Genomic DNA, 17,448 nt, shown 5'->3' with positions numbered 1-17,448 from the left:
GGTGTGTCATGGTGGTCATCATTAATTATATTTGGCAGGGGACCATAGAAAATGATGCAGTCCGACATTGTTATGCATATGTACACACAGAGTCAACATGAATCTTAGTTACCTGTGATTTGCGCGAATGGGACTGACTATCGCCGACATCCCTACATAATGTGCACGGAGCTGCGCGCACGCATACACGCACGCACATGCACACACACACACACACACACACACACACACACACACACACACACACACACACACACACACACACACACACACACACACACACACACACACACACACACACACACACACACACACACACACACACACACACACACACTGCACGCATACACACAACACGTTGAAATAATTAGAAAAGCGAGAGTATGGTGAAGGCATACTTATGCTGTATAACAATGTTTGAAAGTGATGTCCAAACTCCATCTCGTTTGTACTGTGTACGTGAGTCTTGCGTGCGTGCATGGGTGTGTGCCCGTCTCAGAAAGTGATACAAATCGATACCTGCAGCCAACAGGCATGTGTACTGCTGAACCACTGAACCAGAGACGGAGCTCCTTCCTACCTGCTCACTCATTTAGTCACCCTGGGTTGACGGTTTCGGCGAAATGCCTGAAATGTGAATGTAAACAGATCGTGGTCGTAGGGCTATCAGCTGTTTGCAGAGTATACGATCTGCTGTCTCTGGCTGGCCTTAGTCTTATCTGTTCACCTCCATGGTTATTATCAGTCCCCTTGGATTCCTCACTGCCTGCCTTCACGCCAACCCCAACCACCCCCCCCCAGACTCTATATTCTCTAACACCCTGTGTTTCAAGATTTCCATTGCACACCCATTAAAACGCTACAGTGGTTCTATCAGTTTACAATTCCACTTAGTTTCTGATGACACAGTGTTACAGCACAGCTTTGGGTTCGAGCACTTTGCCCAAAGTAATACGAGACCCCCTCCAAATTGTGCCTCCCTAACACCAGCTAGCTAGGCCAACGTGTGTCTAGAACAGATGCTGGATAGCTCACATAGTTGTCCCACGCCTGCTCAGCGGTTCAGGCCTCACCTGTTAGAGCCTGCGGTAACTAATCAGGCCCCAGGAGACGGGCCGAGAGAGACACCCAGACTGACAGCACTCTCCTTTACAAGGCGTGTAATGATGGGCAGTTTGGGGAATCGGGTTTATGTCTGGAAGGACATAAGTGTAGCTGTAACTGTAGAAAGGCCTTGTTGACGTCCATTGACAGATCTGCAAATATTATGATATTATGACATTCACCAATGGAAGTGCTAAAAAGGCTTTTGAAGTTTTTTCTTTCACAAACATAATCTTTGTCATGTGAAAGGCTATTAAAGTTTGTTTGATACATTTGTTTGACTGAATTAATGCTCATACAGTGTGATGAAGGGTTGAAAGACTTTAAAACAGTTCAATTGTGTCTGTGGACAAACAGCTTCCGGAGCTAATCTCACAAACAGCTTTATAATGGAAGTTGCTCCAGATTTAAAGTCATACATCATAGATATATCATAGACGACTGACATTAAAGATGACTGATGCCACAGGCTGGTCACATGTAGTCCAAGATCCACCTTGGTACCAAGTCTGAGATCCACATTGGAGTCACACCGTTCCCTTTTGGATTCTGAGATCCACATGATTGCATTTTTTTTAAATGAAAATTTCTTTGTTTACACGGCACACAAGGGGGAATAAATAACAACAAAAATCTGTCTGCATCGGATATCGTCAAAAGTTTTATTTTACAGCACGGCATGTTTAATTTTTAACTCAAAATGAGTGAAAGTCTCAGACTCGGACCGACCTTTTGTTGTGACCTCGTATTAGCGCACCCACTTTGTCCTAATTTACGACTATAGTCCGAGGAACTTTCCATGTCCAAGCTTCCGGCGCTGCTACCAAGTTAGCTCACATCTCAATCCCATGACACCAACCCCACCTCGACCTCGACCTCTACCTCTCGACCTCCGACCTTTCCTCCTCCAAAGGGGATGTGTCATCTCCGGAGGCGGGGCCGACGGCTTCTGTCAACGACCTGGGTCTGCACATCTGTCCCGCTTTATGACTCCGGGGTTATATTCACCTAAAGTGCTTCCTTTGCTTACTGTTTCTTGGCCCTCAAATGTAGGATAAATACTGTTTGCTCTTCTTCTCTGACTTGGCTCCGTAATGGCTTTGACTCACAACGGAGGCTTTTGACCTTGAGGCGAGCAGTCACTCAACCACTAACATCAACCTTCGCCCCCACACCTCCTCTCCTGTTGCGCCGCGCCTTTGGTGAGTGTTAATCTGGCCGCGAGGCAGTGCTCAGCTGGTGTGAGAGGTCTCTGGGAATCTGAGGGCTTTGGGAGGCAGGAGTGGCTGAGTGCTCCTGAAAAGAGAGACGGAGAGAGAGAGAGAGAAACAAAGAGAAGGGAAACAAAGCAGATGAGAGGAATTCAGATGCCTCTCTCAAGCGGGGTTGAATCCATTAGTGTGTTTGTTCTCCTTTCAGCCGGGTCACTGAACTCGTAGGGGAAAGGGCGTCCTGTGTCAAACTCAGTGTGTGTGTGTGTGTGTGTGTGTGTGTGCGTGTGCACGCACACTCATAGGTGCATATCCGAATACTTTCAGTGACTGTGTGCGTACTTGAAAGTTGAAGTTAGCATGATTGCACACAAGGTGACGCAGGCATGTGGTCTCAAAGTTAAGTCGGAGACTATATTAGTGCGCTTCCATCACGCCGTTGTTTGTCCAGAAGTAGTGTCGTTGTGAAAGATGGACAGCTTCTCCGAGGAGGCTCGCTGTTAGTTCTGCAGCTATGCTCTGTGTTTACGTTACCATGCCCCTGTGCTTTAAGTACCAGCCCTTTAGAAATGTGAAAACATCTGATCTCACCACAGATAATCCTTCTGAGATAATAATCCCCCCCTTGCCGTCGTTGCTCGGCACAAGTTTGACCCTCCTTCTGCCATACTGACTTCAAGGGCTGCCCTTTACCTTCAACATCAATCAGAACCATTTTATCAGTCTTCACAATTTATCATCCAATTAAATCCTCTAGTCTTAGTGAAATGGACCTGAGTTGCAACTGCAGTTGGACTGTTTTTTTCCTTCTTCTCCAAATCTCTTTGCAAAAAGAAAAGAAGAAAAAAAGAGGTCTGGATCTCTTTGCAAGCTCACAATGCTATTTTTGGCGATTGTTCCCCCCAGAATACGGATGCTAGGGTTCGAGTGGTTATAATCTTCCAATAACCTTTTGTTGATCAGGAATGCTCTCTGGCACTTAAACAACTGAAGCTTCCCTCTCCTATCTCCACCACACTCACTCACTGTTGAAATGTCTTCAGAGGGTAAAGAGCTATTGTTTGTGGGATTAGCGTGTGTGTGTGTGTGTGTGTGTGCGCGCGCGCACGCAAATACGTGCGTGCGTGTCTGTGTACGGTGTGTTTCATTGTACGCGTGTGTCTGTGCGCTCGCGCGTGCACGTCCCTGGGTGTGTACACATATATGGACATTTGTGTGTGTGTGTGTGTGTGTGTGTGTGCGTGTGCGTGTGCGAGCGTGCCGTGCACACACAGTATGTCTGTGGTCTCTGTATACGTTAGTGAGTGTGTCCACAGGCAGACTGCTGGCATGGTGGTCTGCCTGTCTGTCTGTCTGTCTGTCTGTCTGTCTGTCTGTCTGTCTGTCTGTCTGTCTGGTGGATCAGTTAGTGTGTCAGATTGCAGAATGCATCGTGCCAGAACCTGCAGCACACTCTGCAGCAGTCTCCGTTGAGAGCTTTGAGCTAGACCTCGGTTCTTAATTAAATGGAACTATTGCAGTGCCAGTGCAGGGGGGAGTCCACATCACTCCAAAGGAGCTCATTAGGAGGTCTGGATTTTCCCCTAAGGCTCCTTAACCGCCCTCCAACCCAGTGGTTCTCAAATGTTTTCATGTCAAGGACCCCCAAAATAATGTATTTGGTTGCGGACCCCCATTTGAAAAGATTTTGTGCAAGGGACCCCCCCATACAAGATTAGTGTTGTTAAAATTATCTACAAGCTCACAACGTGCTGTAGATCACGAACGTGTGAGCTTGTACCCATGTTGGTAACCGTGGTAACCTCTTTGTCCCTTCCCCAGATGCAGGAGTTGGAACAGAGGGTGATGGAAGCTGACCTGCGGGCTGACAATGCTGAGAAACAGGTACAGCTTCAGTGCAGTTATTGTTCCCAACAGCACCACAGGTTACAGGATGCAGGGAGCACCTTTACTTCAATGACTTTCAACCACAAATTCATTATTCAATTTTTTTGTCACTTTTTTACACATACAAATTCATTATTTGAGCCCATTCTTCGTTTAGTTTACTTAGTTTGCACTAGTCTCAGTTCAATCTGTTTCGCCCGATGGTCATGGTCATGAATCTTTCACTCTACATTCCATCTGTTATAAATAACCTTTCAAACTGGGATCACTTACAAACAAAACGATACCACTGTCTGCTACAATATTTAACAAAAACGTTTATTTGAATGTTGCATGCCTTAATAGACACCAAAAAAATCATGTTATAAAGACAATTCCACTTTCAAAAGGTTGCCTAAAGTTATGTATGTCATGTCTATGTCATAACAGTTGTTTTAATTGCAACGTGCTAGCATTCAAGCCATAGTCATTGTGCTATCAGACACCTTACACCTAAGGGAGATGTAGCCTTTTGAAAGCCATGACAAAAGTTGTGTGTGTGTTTTTTTATTTATCGATGTGAGCATAAGAAATCCTATATCTGTATCGCACGCATACACACACACACACACACACACACACACACACACACACACACACACACACACACACACACACACACACACACACACACACACACACACACACACACACACACACACACACACACACACACACACACATGCTTTGTCCACCATTACTGGGTGTTCCAGGTGTTTTCTGAAGGTGGTAATTTGATGGTGCCGCAATTTCCTTTCCAAAACGTCAAAGACTCAGTTATCAAGGGCTTTGCAGGCTTATTCCATTCGCTGACATGAGTAAATGTATCTACATCTCCAGTATTTTCCTCTTGGCTTTTGTCCTTCCCATAACAACCAAACCGTACCTTAACTTTTGGCCGTGCTAATACCTTTTACTTTATCAAAATGATTTGTTTTAGATCCACGTCATGGAAGAGAAGCTCAAATCGGCGAACATCCAAACCAGTGAATCGGAGATCTCGTTGTACAGAAAACATCAGGAACTTACCAGTCAAGTGCAAGAAAAAGATGCGGTGATAAAGCGTTTGGAGATACAGCTGGAAAAACAGGTATAAAAACAGGGGAGCTGGTAGATAAGGATCAAGAAATGTCCATTTATGCTCATAAAATGTAGGTTGTAATCCACAGAAACCCTATTTTTCTTTGACTGCAGATCTTAGTCAGAGCCCAGGAGGCAAAGATCATTGAAGAGAAGGCTGCCAAGATTAAAGACTGGGTCACCTTTAAGCTTAGAGAGGTAAGCTCAGACATGTATAGTTAGAGCTCTGCTTAAAAGAATCAGGCTCTTGAAAAGCTTTCAGCCTGCTCAGAGACACTCCATTCCCAGTGATAGAAACCATACGCTTTGTTGATTGATGGTTGAAGAATAAATAGTAACATTCTTTCACCATCAAGGAATAGACAGGTGTCCTGTCTGGCGATCTAGCATGTGTACATTGATGACAAACTCTGGCAACAAGCAACAAAGCGGGCGGAAGTCATTCATTTCCAGTGGTTGCTGGTTCTACACCTAGTGACAAAAAAAATAATACGTTGAGAACAGTTAAATTTGATGCGCTAATCATAGCCTTTAGCTGCGAAATGTTTTCGTTTGTTCCCATAGCCGACTTGGTGGAGAACTGATTGCAGCTGTTGCTGGCTTTCCCGTCCTTTATGATCCATCCCTGCCCATTTATTTTGTATTAGATTGGGAAATTCAGTTTTCAGCTTCACCCATCTGACCACTTAACAGCTGCCGTGTTACAGTAACTGGTCAGATGGGTGGGCCGCATGCATTTTAAGAACATGTTTATTTTAATGATCAATCAATCGATTGTGTTCCGGACTTGGATCAAGGGTACTAACATAGTATACATTAATTGTTATAGTGTTATATTATCATTTAAATCTTAGCGTTTTGCCAATTATTGGGGGGCCCACTTGCAATGCCTGCGCGGCCATGAGAATCACTGAGCTAGGCGACAGCGTCATAGTGACACAGCGTCATAGATGTTTTGCAGATAATTAAAACAAATTTGGTTTGAAAAAGTGCTACGGTTAATGCCCTTGGAGAGACTATCATATGTTCTACGGGGTACCTTGTCCGAATTTGTAGAAGCATGGCTGCCCTTGGCACCATATGTAGGGGATGAGTGGCACAATGTCTTGTGTATTGGAGTGACGGAGGATGTCAGTTAGTTGCCATATTAATTGGGAGGCAGCTGATGGACACAAATGGTAGAGCTCTACATGGTAGAGAGGGTGTTGGCAGCAATAATGTGATGATTATTATGGGGCCAGGCTTCCAGCATGGACCCATATTGTTATTCGCATTATTCCATTTCTTCTTCTTCTGCCACTTTTGGCAGTTCTGGCTGAACCGTGCAGTCGCTTTTTATGAAACTCGGCCATATGATAGATGGTCATGAAAAACGATCAAGAAATAATTCTCACAATCTTTCGTCAAAAGGTGGCGCTATAGCACTCAATTGAAAAATGCCAACTTTGAACAGGTACAACTCATGCCGTGTTTGACCTACAGCCATGAAACTTCGATGCACACATGCGTCTCCTCATGCTGAACAACTTTCACACTCTGACTTTTGACCTCTGACCTTTAGATATCCCACCATTTGGAATTATATGAAAAACAGTTAAAACCTATCTCCTCCTGGGATTTTTGAGTAATCTGCACGAAACTTTTTACACATGAACTTTGGACCTATACCAAAAAACGTTTGCAAAATATCTTCCATAAGTGAAAAAATGAAGCTTTAATGAGCCAATGAATATTGCAGTTTTATGACAATTATTCATCTGCCCCTAACACATACATGCAGACTTACCATTCTTTGAAACTTTGCAGAAATGTAAAGGGCCATTCCAAATATCACTGAAACCAATCTTACTCCAATTGGTCAAACGGGGGCGCTATAGCAATTTTTTGAAAATTGAAACTTTAAACAGGCAAAAGTCATGCCTCGTTTGGCCGACAGCCATTAGACCTGCTTACACATGTGCCTTGACTAATGAGGAACACATCTATCACGTTGACCAGTAAGCACCGCCCTTAGATTGTCCGCAATCTTGAGCAGTTTGAAAAACACTTAAACCCAGGATTTTTCAGCTATTTGCGTGAAACTGTATCATCATTGTGATCTCCTTTCACAGGTTCTTGTCTGTTGGTGGCTTCTCGCTTAAATGTGTGCCCCACAACCTGAAGGTCACCAGTTCAAGCCTCACTTGGTGCAGACTTCATCTGAGTTGCATTTCACACAACATGACTATCAATGAATACATCTGCAATTGTTAAAGATAACATGAAATACTTAATTGAGTGTTTTTTACATACAGCTGATCTACAATCTCACAACTTTTCAGATAGCAATGAGAGTATGTTTTTTCAATGTATAACATACTTCATTGTGAAAATAGCCAATGTACAATCTGACAACTTTTAATGGTTTGTGAGCTTGTAGATCGGCTACTTTCACTAATTTTGGTTCTGAGGAGATGTACAATTTCTTCATTGGTAAATGGTTTGTGAACGAGTGATCTTAGTGTTAGTGAAACAGGGGCTTGGGTCATGACAGAAGGCAAGAGTTTGTGATCCTCAACAGACAATATCAGCCTGGACAAAGATATAGCACTATAGGTAGTGTTGCAGCTACCTAAGAGTGCTTCATGACCGTAAGGTTGCCGGTTCAAGCCTCACTTGATGCAGACTCATTTAAGTTGAAATGCAAAAAACATGACTCAATCTATTCCGTTTCCATGGCGCTCTCTCTCTCTCTCTTCAATCTATTCCATTTCCATGTCTTTCTCTTCAATCTATTCCGTTTCCATGTCTCTCTCTCTGTCTCTTCAATCTATTCCATTTGTCTCTCTCTATGTCTCTTCAATCTATTCCGTATCTATCTATCTATCTATCTCTCTCTCTCTCTCTCTCTCTCTCTCTCTCTCTCTCTCTCTCTCTCTCTCTCTCTCTCTCTCTCTCTCTCTCTCTCTCTCTCTCTCTCTCTCTCTCTCTCTCTCTCTCTCTCTCTCTCTCTCTCCTCTCTCTCTCTCTCTGAGGGGTGGCCATAGCTGAGTGGTTAGTGAGCCCGCCTAGGGAGCCAGAGACTCTGGTTGCCCCAGGTACGATTCCAGGCCAGGTCAGCAAATGTGTCGATGAAATGAAATTTGTCCCTGAGCAAGACTCTTAACCCCTAATTGCTCACAGGCACTCATTGGAAACAAGACCGCAAGGACTTTCATGAACTGACCTGTTAAAGGAATTATCATTTCTCTCTCCTGGCCCCATATTATCGCTGCTTGCAGCTATATTTATATAATGTATTTGGTGTGAAGTCTTTTAGGATTTGCTTTTCTCTTCTGTGTTTTTGTTTTTATTGTATTGTTATGTTGGGCTATGTTGCGCCCTCTGTCATGTCATACTCGTGGTGGATTGTCTACTTTCCTTTTTGTCTAATAAAAATATTGAAACAGGAAAACAAATTTGGTTGACAAGAGCAATTTTACAGACTTTCCCTTTATTTCACTAATTAACTGGATTTTCAAAAAATGAATCTCCATTTGAAAGTTTGGAAATTAATTAATTCATACACATGACATTCCTGATTTTCTGAAACTTTCTTTTTGAATATTGTAATGTATTTGTTATATTGTGTTAAATCATGTTCTGTGTTGTAGATGGAGCTGGAGAACCAGCAGTTGAAGATGGCCAACTTGAAGCAGACAGAACAGATCCTGGTGCTGCAGGACAAACTACATGGTGATCTGGAACTAAATGCTAAAGCCCTGTGGGCCTGATGTTGGATCACTATGTCTTCTGCATTACAATGGAATTTAGAGCATATCTGTATTTCGCACGCACACGCACACACACACACACACACACACACACACACACACACACACACACACACACACACACACACACACACACACACACACACACACACACACACACATACACACTACCATAGAGCTTGGAGTGGTTCAGCATTTTGCTTATTAAAGATAATTAGAAAGTAATAATGGACACATACACTTTATATCATTGATTACTATGGGAATATAGAGCTATTTAACACTTTTTTTATGTATCACTTACCCCCCCTTTAACACATGCATTCTGTATCCCTGCAGTTCTCTTGGAGAAACCTGCAACCCCTGCACCCACCACTACCTCCCCAGTGACCGACGCCCACCTGGTGCCCAACAGCCCCCTGTATCCTCCCAGCTGCCCAGGCACACCGCCAGCCCAAGACGACGGCTGGCGACAGGCGGGGCCCCGCGCAGCCCCCTGTAATATTAAGACCTCGCCGTCAGGTGTGGCCACCATGTAATTCACATTGTCTTGCAGGGACAGGCAGAGCAAAGCTTTTGAAGCAGTGGGGTGTGTGCTTGAATGTAAACTGGGCAATGTCCTGTCACAGAACCAGACAAGACCGGTAAGGGTGGAGCACACAGGGTGAAATGAAAAGACTTAGGGATTAGGTGGCTTGAATCAAAACAAACGTGCCTGTCGCTTCAAAAGCCTGTCTCTGCCCATTCATACTATCATGTCCATCTACAGTACTATTGTCTCATGCTGTGTTCTTAACCTCAATCTTGGGGCTTGATTTAAATGTAAACTAAACAAGCTTTCTCTCCTTTCAGATGTAAAGAGGTCTCCTGAGCAGCCTGCTAAAGGGACGTGTCAGGGCGACATAGGGAACTATGACGCTCACTGTCCTAGTCGGGGAAAGGAGGGCCCTTGCAGCCATATGTCCAACAGTGGTCTGGATCAATCAGTGGGACCCCTGCCTCCCACCAGGGAGCGGCCAGAGGGCAGAGCCGGCGGCTACGATAGAGACAACTCCTCCGACGAGCTCAACACCAAATTCCGCTCCCAGTGCCTGCACTCGTCCTCCTCGTCTTCCTCGTCTTCTTCCTCGGCCTACGAGATGGCCCACGGGCCCAGCACCCACAACACCCCTCCCCCTGGCATCACTCCCAAAAGCCCACTCTTGTCTCGCTCTCCTTCCACCAACCACCCCTTCCCGACAAGTCCTCTCCAACATCCGGCCCACCCGTCGGGTACCAGCATGACTCTACCCAAGGTACGGACCCCTCTGACTCCCAGGGACAGCATTCAGCTGGTGAAGAAGCACTATAGCCAGCCTCAGCCCAGCCTGGACCGGCTCCACCACCTCAACGTCAACATAGACATCATGACCTCCTCGTCCACCCTGCAGAGCTCCGGCACCGCCACCTCACCCTTTGCCCAGGTCGTGGAGGAAACCGACATCGACGACGGCCTGCCTGACAGCATGGAAGGGGTGGTAGAGGGGCAGGGATCGGAGGAAGAGCCTTCGCGTGATGGAGTGTCCTTCGTGGGGCTCGCGGAGGAACTCGAGCGTCTGGATCCGGAGGTTCTGAAGCCCCCGACACCTCCCTTGCATCGCTTCCCCTCTTGGGTATGATTAGAGGACTTCCTTCTAGTCACATTTCAGATTCTTTTTTTTTGTTTGTTTGTAAAAGGCAAAAACATATGTTTATTTTGGTAAAAGAAATAATGGTTCCCAGTCCCACATTGTCTTCCCTTGCAACGACAATACTTATTCACATTATATTGACAGTATTGCAGCCATTGTCCTTATTGCCAGGTATATGTGGAATTTGTCTCTGTGAAGTTGACATAACATGCATTACACTGAATAACAACAGTATTAAGAAACATTTACAAGTGATTGTCTCCACCAGGCCGAAGGCATGGCCGAGACTATGTTTTGCATCTTGTTTTGCATCTTATCTTTTTGCAAAACTTTTTTTTTTTAATTACTCGACCAAATTTTGTCCAAACATCACATAAATCGGTACATATTATCTCTTTAGTCAAGGGATCAAGACAGATCCGTCCGATTTTCCATATTCCATCCTGATTGGCTAATTCCGAACATTGCTGGCCCACAATAACCTACCTGACCTGGAGGGGACCTGTGCTCCAAGGAGCACAGGTCTAGTTTAAAATTATTTCTCAAAATATAAAAATAAGCATAATGATAGAAACTCTATCGCACACTAGTACACACACTTTTCCAGCTCATTGGCCTTGTAGTTAAGAGAAGAGACTATAAAAATGTATATGTATAAATGTATAGATTACATGTTCAAAATAATTTGTCAATTTCTACAGGAGAGTCGCATCTACGCAGTGGCTAAGTCAGGCATGAGGGTGTCAGAGGCCAATCCTGGAGCCAGGGGACCTGGACGAGGTGAGTAACCTGCCGGTGCTGGGAAAAACAAGAAACCAGCCATCATCTGTCTTCCCTCGTTGCCAAACACAATATTTCTATGACAGTATGGCATTCACCTGAAGTCCATGCGCATAAATTTCATTAAGTCTAATCCAGCGAAGACAAGGAAATAAAACGACCTTCCATCCAGCTGTATCTGTCCGTTGTGTTCGTGCGTGCGTGCGTGTATGTGTGTACATGTATGGCACCGTGACTCGGTACTGTGAAGTGGGATGTCATTCTTATGCTGAAGAGAGTGCGGTGGGTGAGTGTACAGGTAGTTGGTCAGATCTATCATTGCTGCCTTTGATGTCACTTCCTTTTTTACCTGAGGCGTTGCGCACCTGTGCAGGTGCAAGCCCCTTGCCGGGAGGCTTTTAAGAGCCCCCTTTAAAGACGCAGAGGGAGAACAGAGGGGGGAGTGTTGGGGTGGATGTGAGGGAGGGAAATCCTGCTTTTTAATCAGCTGTGATGAAAAGAACAGGGACCAGGGTGTAATTACATATCACCATGCTTTTAGGTGACTACATTCACTTTGAGATTTGACAGCGTTCAGAACGCTGCGTTTACTGAGTGCCTGGTATATATCTCATCGACTGCCAAATGGGCTGTTTTGGATGACTTCATAGGTTGCTGTCAGATAAATTCCCTCCCTTAGTTTCTCCTTCGAGTGCTGTTGGCACATTTTGTGCTCTGGCCAGACATGGTTAAACAGATAGTCTGAAATAAACACAAGTTGCTTCTGGTTGACATTGCTTTTTCAACAGTTTGTTCTTCTGGAATCGGCACACCTGTTGCTACAGTAATTACATGAAAGGGATGAAGCCAACATTCTTTAAAGTGTTGTTGTTGTTTTTCGCATCTGTCGGTGAATACATGTTTTTTTCCTGTCTATGTTTCAGGGTCCAACTTACCCCAGTATCCAGCAGCAGGTCCATTTACTCACATGATCTACAAGAACATCAATGTGCCTGTGTATACTACACTGAAGGGGGTAAGGGGATAAAAAAACAATGTGCCTTATTGAAAGACCGGGTTTAGGTATAATGTGAGTCAGTTCACCGACTCAACTTGCCATAAAGTTATGTTTTGTTTAACGTGGATCTCCCTTTGTTGAATGCATTCTTAAACTTGAGCCAACTTGATATTCTGCCTTACCCAATGGTCCGTCCACACCAAGCACTATAATTATAACTAGCCTATATGCCGGTACACTTTGGGCACGGACCTATTCAGGGCCCACGCAAATCAGGAATGATGTAAGTTGGGAACGATGCAAGTTGGGAATGCATGCCCTACCCGGTTATCCAATACCCATTGTACCTGTTCTCAGAATACCCGCTGTACCCGTTGTTAGAGTACCCAGTGCAGTACCCGCTACCACAATACTAATAACATTATATTTTACAATAATTGTATCATTTATTTATAAACAGGCACCGCCCTGCTCGGAACAAATGTGATGCAAGGCTCGGCCAATCCATGAAGCTGCTGGGTTGGGTTGGCCAATCAGGGAAGCCTACACTGTCCTCCACAGACACAGAGTTTCAGTGCGTCTTCCACAGACGCATGGACAGATAGATACCCACTCAGCACAAATGATTCCCGGGTTATCAGCGACAAACACGCCAAGTTTGAAGTCAATCGGTCAGACGGTGCCCGAGTTATTCCGGGGACAGTCAGACAGACATACAGACAGACCTACAGCATTCTGCAATTTATAGATGGATACTTTTAACTATGTTGTTTGTGGCAGAGTCCACACCACAACTATAACAACGACAGTAGTGAATGATATAGATAACTGTAGTTATAGTGCTTGGTGTGCACTTCAACCCCTATGGATGTAGTTGACCGGGGTCCCCCAGGACTCCATACTTGGTTCACTCCTTTTTTCCCTCCACACCAAATCTCTTTGCCGGAAATAGCTGATCTACAAGCTCACAACTCAACGCAACATGAAGCATCGTGAGCTTGTAGATCTGCTATTTTTCCTGAGTGTTCACCCCTCAAGAATAGGGACGGCATGTGGTTAATGCTTACCTCCTGTGTGTATGTGTTTTATTTCTGTGTAATAGAAAGCCACTCAGATCAGCAGTGTCCCTCTCCCTGATGATGACTCTGGGTCAGAGGATGACAGCAGTTCTCTGGCCAGCTTTCGGACCTCCATCCTTAGTCCTGACAGAAAGGGCAGCATCCCAGGGAGTCCTCGTGCTGTCAAGAGAGGTAAGGGACTTTTATTAGTTTTTATTTTCTTTTTCTATCAGCATCACTGGTACTGGTACCAAAAATATACTAGCCTGCAGACCTAAATTCAATTCGATCTTTATTTCAGACTCAAGGTCCATATCACAATAAGAAACATAAACCTAACATTGATGATGAAGATAAATTCAAAAACTTTGTATTCCTCAAAGTTGGAATAAAAAGCTGGCTTTGTAGTCTTTAATTCTAACAAAAAACAAAACACCTAAATTGAATTCATTAAGGCATGGCTGGCTAAGGATACATACATTATTATTACCCTGCCGGCAGCAATGTGTGGAAGTGTTCTAATTGGCTGTGTCTGTTTGTGTTTTGTTCGTTTGTTAGCATGAAACTTGACAACAGATGGACTGATCATTCAACATTGTGGGAATGATCAGTAGGTTGGCCCAAAATGATGATTAAACTTTAGGTCTCAAAGGCCAAGGGCAAGGTCACAATCATGGTCAAGATTGAGAACAGATGGGCAGATTTTCATTAAACTTTTTGAGAATGATCTGTAGGCTGCTTATGTTTTGGTTGAAAAGGTCAAATGTAAAAGAAACAATCAAGAGACATAGAACAAGAGATGTTGGAGCGGGTAGGATTTGCACTCTGTATTTGTTTCATTGTATTGTTTGATCACTTTAAATACTTTCATTGTTCCCTCTCTTCTTATATTCCCTGTTCCTCTGCTGTCCTACAGGTGTGTCCATGTCCTCCATCAGCTCAGAGAGTGACTACGCCATTCCACCAGATGCCTACTCTCTGGACAGTGACTATTCCGAGCCTGAACACAAAGTCCAGCGCACCTCCGCTTACTCCTGCGAGAGCACTGGACCTGTGAGTAGGGATCTTCCCTTCTTTTCACTTGTCAGTGAGGTGTTTCACCGGGAGGAAATAATGCATGCAGAGGAAAATGTTCCCAGTTCCTCTCTCTGCCCAACAGGCACCCTGACAAACCTGTATAGGAGTTGCTAGTGCAGTGACAGAGATCACCCTCCCCACCCGGCCAAGTCATATGCACCTTGAAAGATTTGAACCCCTAGTTTCCACAGTGGTGGGCAGTAACTTGACCCCTGTGCCACCCAGACACCCACAATTGTCATGTTGCTGTCATCTTGCTGTTTGTTGCTGCTTACTACTCGGATCTGCTTTTATATACTACAATGTATCATCTGCCCTATTGGTAAGGGAGATGTAGCGTGCTCAGAGTATCTAAAAGCAGATCCAGTCATCACCAAACCAAAATAAATGTATGGCTCATTTTATATTCATAACAAATATTTGTATTCAATTCATGAGTTGTCCTGACTGAAATGGATGCTGTGTGAATACGGTCAATGGTTTCCACAGAATCAGACGAGATTAAGATGAATGAATCTCAAATGAACAACTAACCTAAACGCTTGACAGTCTGAGCCATCAGATTGTCATGCGTTTCGGTTAGTTGTGTTGAATCAGGTCTTATTGTGTGTATGTAGGAGATGTTGGAGAAATCTGGTTACCTGCTGAAGATGGGCAGTCAAGTCAAGGCCTGGAAACGACGCTGGTTCATCTTGAGGAATGGAGAAATACTCTACTACAAATCTCCTGTGAGTCTGCCGTTCGTCTCACTTGCTCCAGACAATACTTGGGTGGTGGTGGGGAATATCTACTATCCAAGCAACCTCAAAAGTGAAACAAAACCTCCACAGTCAACAGTGGTTTCAGTAGGGCCATTCAACCAATGTGAAGTGAAGGCACATTTACATAACTGTGACATCATCCATGCTGTTTCAATTTCACGGTTGTGCACAACCTCCCGTGCAACCTCCCGATGCATCCAGTGGTAGAGGCCACAGTTTCGTCATTTTGACGGAGGATGAACCACATGCAAGGATGGGCTGATTCCACAGAGCACTGCAAAACGTTGAGTGAATTAGCTAATTGTGTGTGTAATGTATGTGGTAACACAGCTAACACAGGCACTGTTTAAACTGCCACGCACGCACGCACGCATGCACGCGCGCACGCACGCACAGTCGCACACACACACACACCAGTTTGTAACTCGTCTAGCAGTTCGATCACAGAGGTACCTTGAAATCTACCTATCTGCATTGTGTTTTTGCTCCTGTCTATTCTTGTATTTACTCATGATTCAAGTGTATGTGTTTGTGTTAGGGTTTAGAAGGGCTTAGTTATACCTCATTCATGCTTAATTACACGTCAGTGTTGTTCACTGAAAATAGCTGATCTACAAGCTCACAACTAGTCGCTCTGTGACTATTTTCGGCTTTTGAGTCAGGGTTAAAAGTGGCAAGAATTTGTAAAAATGGCATTAAAAAAATTGCCGTCCTAAAGTGTTGATGTCCTCACAAGTATAGTAATACAAGTGTGTGTGTGTGTGTGTGTGTGTGTGTTTACATGGATGTGTGTGTGTGTCTTCAGAGTGACGTGATCAGGAAGCCTCAGGGCCAGATGGAGCTGAACTCGTCCTGCCGTATCACACGTGGAGAAGGAGCGCAGACATTCCAGGTGAATGTGCACACGTTTGAAATGCTCTAGTGGCATCCATTAGTACGAGTTAGATTCAAGTATCAGATGATTGAACATCACTTAAGGGCATTTAAGGACACACACCCAGAACTGCACACTCGCACACAAGCACACAAGCACACACACACACACACACACACACACACACACACACACACACACTCACACTCACACTCACACTCACACTCACACTCACACTCACACCCACACAACACACACAATGAATAACACCAAAAGTAGACACACACACACACACACACACACACACACACACACACACACGCGTGCGTACACACACACTGAATCCCCTTCTTAAAGCAGTGTGTTGGGCTTTGCATTCCAGAGAAGCGGCTTAAGATGACATCAGGTACAGCATTTCTGTGGAATGTTTTCCCGGCTTTGTTGGAAGCTGATTCTCATCTTCCTCTGACATGATGATGCTATCTCACTCTTGCGTTTTTCCAAATGTATTCTTATCTTCCCCTTTTTCTTTGTTTTTTTGTTAATTTAATCAGTTGATTACAGAGAAGAAGACCTTCTACCTGACTGCCGACTCCCCAAACATCCTGGAGGAGTGGATCAGAGTTCTGCAGAACATTCTCAAAGTACAGGCCAGTGGCCCCATCACCGTGGAGACCACTGCCAAGCCCACCGTGAGAGGCTGGCTGACTAAGGTTAGGGGTTCAGAGGTCACTGGGTCGGGGTCATAGTTGTCAGCATATGAAGTTGAAGATTCTCACAGGTCTTATGGTCATGTTACTCGCCGAAAATCTGCTATTGTCTGCAATTGACACAGTCCCACTGTACAACAGAGTATAAATGAGGCCTTAATATGAATGAGCTGTGTATTGTATATAGTAGTATGCTATTTAGATAGTAATTCATAATGTATATATTTTGTAATTTTGTAACTTTTCATAAATCCATGACCTAGTCTGTAGGCTAATCGCTGGTGGAATTGTTGATCAGCAACTTTCTGTGGTACATTTACTTTTATAGTCTACTTCTATAGAGCCATTAAGACATCATCTTCAAATGTCAGAGATATGTTAAAAAAAAAAAAAAAAGTATCTCTTAACGCAAAAGTTTCTTTTACGAAAAAAACTAAAAAGTTAGAAT

The 17,448-nt window shown here is 44.3% G+C and overlaps 1 protein-coding gene across 3 annotated transcripts in view; it reads left to right on the top strand.

Moving 5' to 3' along the window:
- Positions 1–17,448, top strand: part of plekhh1 (pleckstrin homology domain containing, family H (with MyTH4 domain) member 1) — a 49,836-nt gene that overhangs the window by 14,391 nt on the left and 17,997 nt on the right. For all 3 annotated transcript variants that reach the window (XM_084044010.1, XM_084044012.1, XM_084044011.1), the window contains 13 exons: positions 4,137–4,199; positions 5,182–5,331; positions 5,436–5,519; positions 8,954–9,035; positions 9,413–9,595; positions 9,926–10,725; positions 11,445–11,523; positions 12,447–12,538; positions 13,623–13,770; positions 14,495–14,631; positions 15,273–15,383; positions 16,222–16,308; positions 16,845–17,003. In XM_084044010.1, coding sequence (XP_083900136.1) covers positions 4,137–4,199; positions 5,182–5,331; positions 5,436–5,519; positions 8,954–9,035; positions 9,413–9,595; positions 9,926–10,725; positions 11,445–11,523; positions 12,447–12,538; positions 13,623–13,770; positions 14,495–14,631; positions 15,273–15,383; positions 16,222–16,308; positions 16,845–17,003 — 2,175 coding nt within the window. The remainder of the gene's footprint in view (positions 1–4,136; positions 4,200–5,181; positions 5,332–5,435; positions 5,520–8,953; positions 9,036–9,412; positions 9,596–9,925; positions 10,726–11,444; positions 11,524–12,446; positions 12,539–13,622; positions 13,771–14,494; positions 14,632–15,272; positions 15,384–16,221; positions 16,309–16,844; positions 17,004–17,448) is intronic.

Source organism: Gymnoscopelus microlampas, assembly GCF_963454915.1.
Source record: "Gymnoscopelus microlampas genome assembly, chromosome: 20".
NCBI classification, from domain to species: Eukaryota; Metazoa; Chordata; class Actinopteri; order Myctophiformes; family Myctophidae; genus Gymnoscopelus; species Gymnoscopelus microlampas.
The sequence above is the reverse complement of the archived record's forward strand: the minus strand, read 5'-3'. Positions and strand labels throughout refer to the sequence as shown.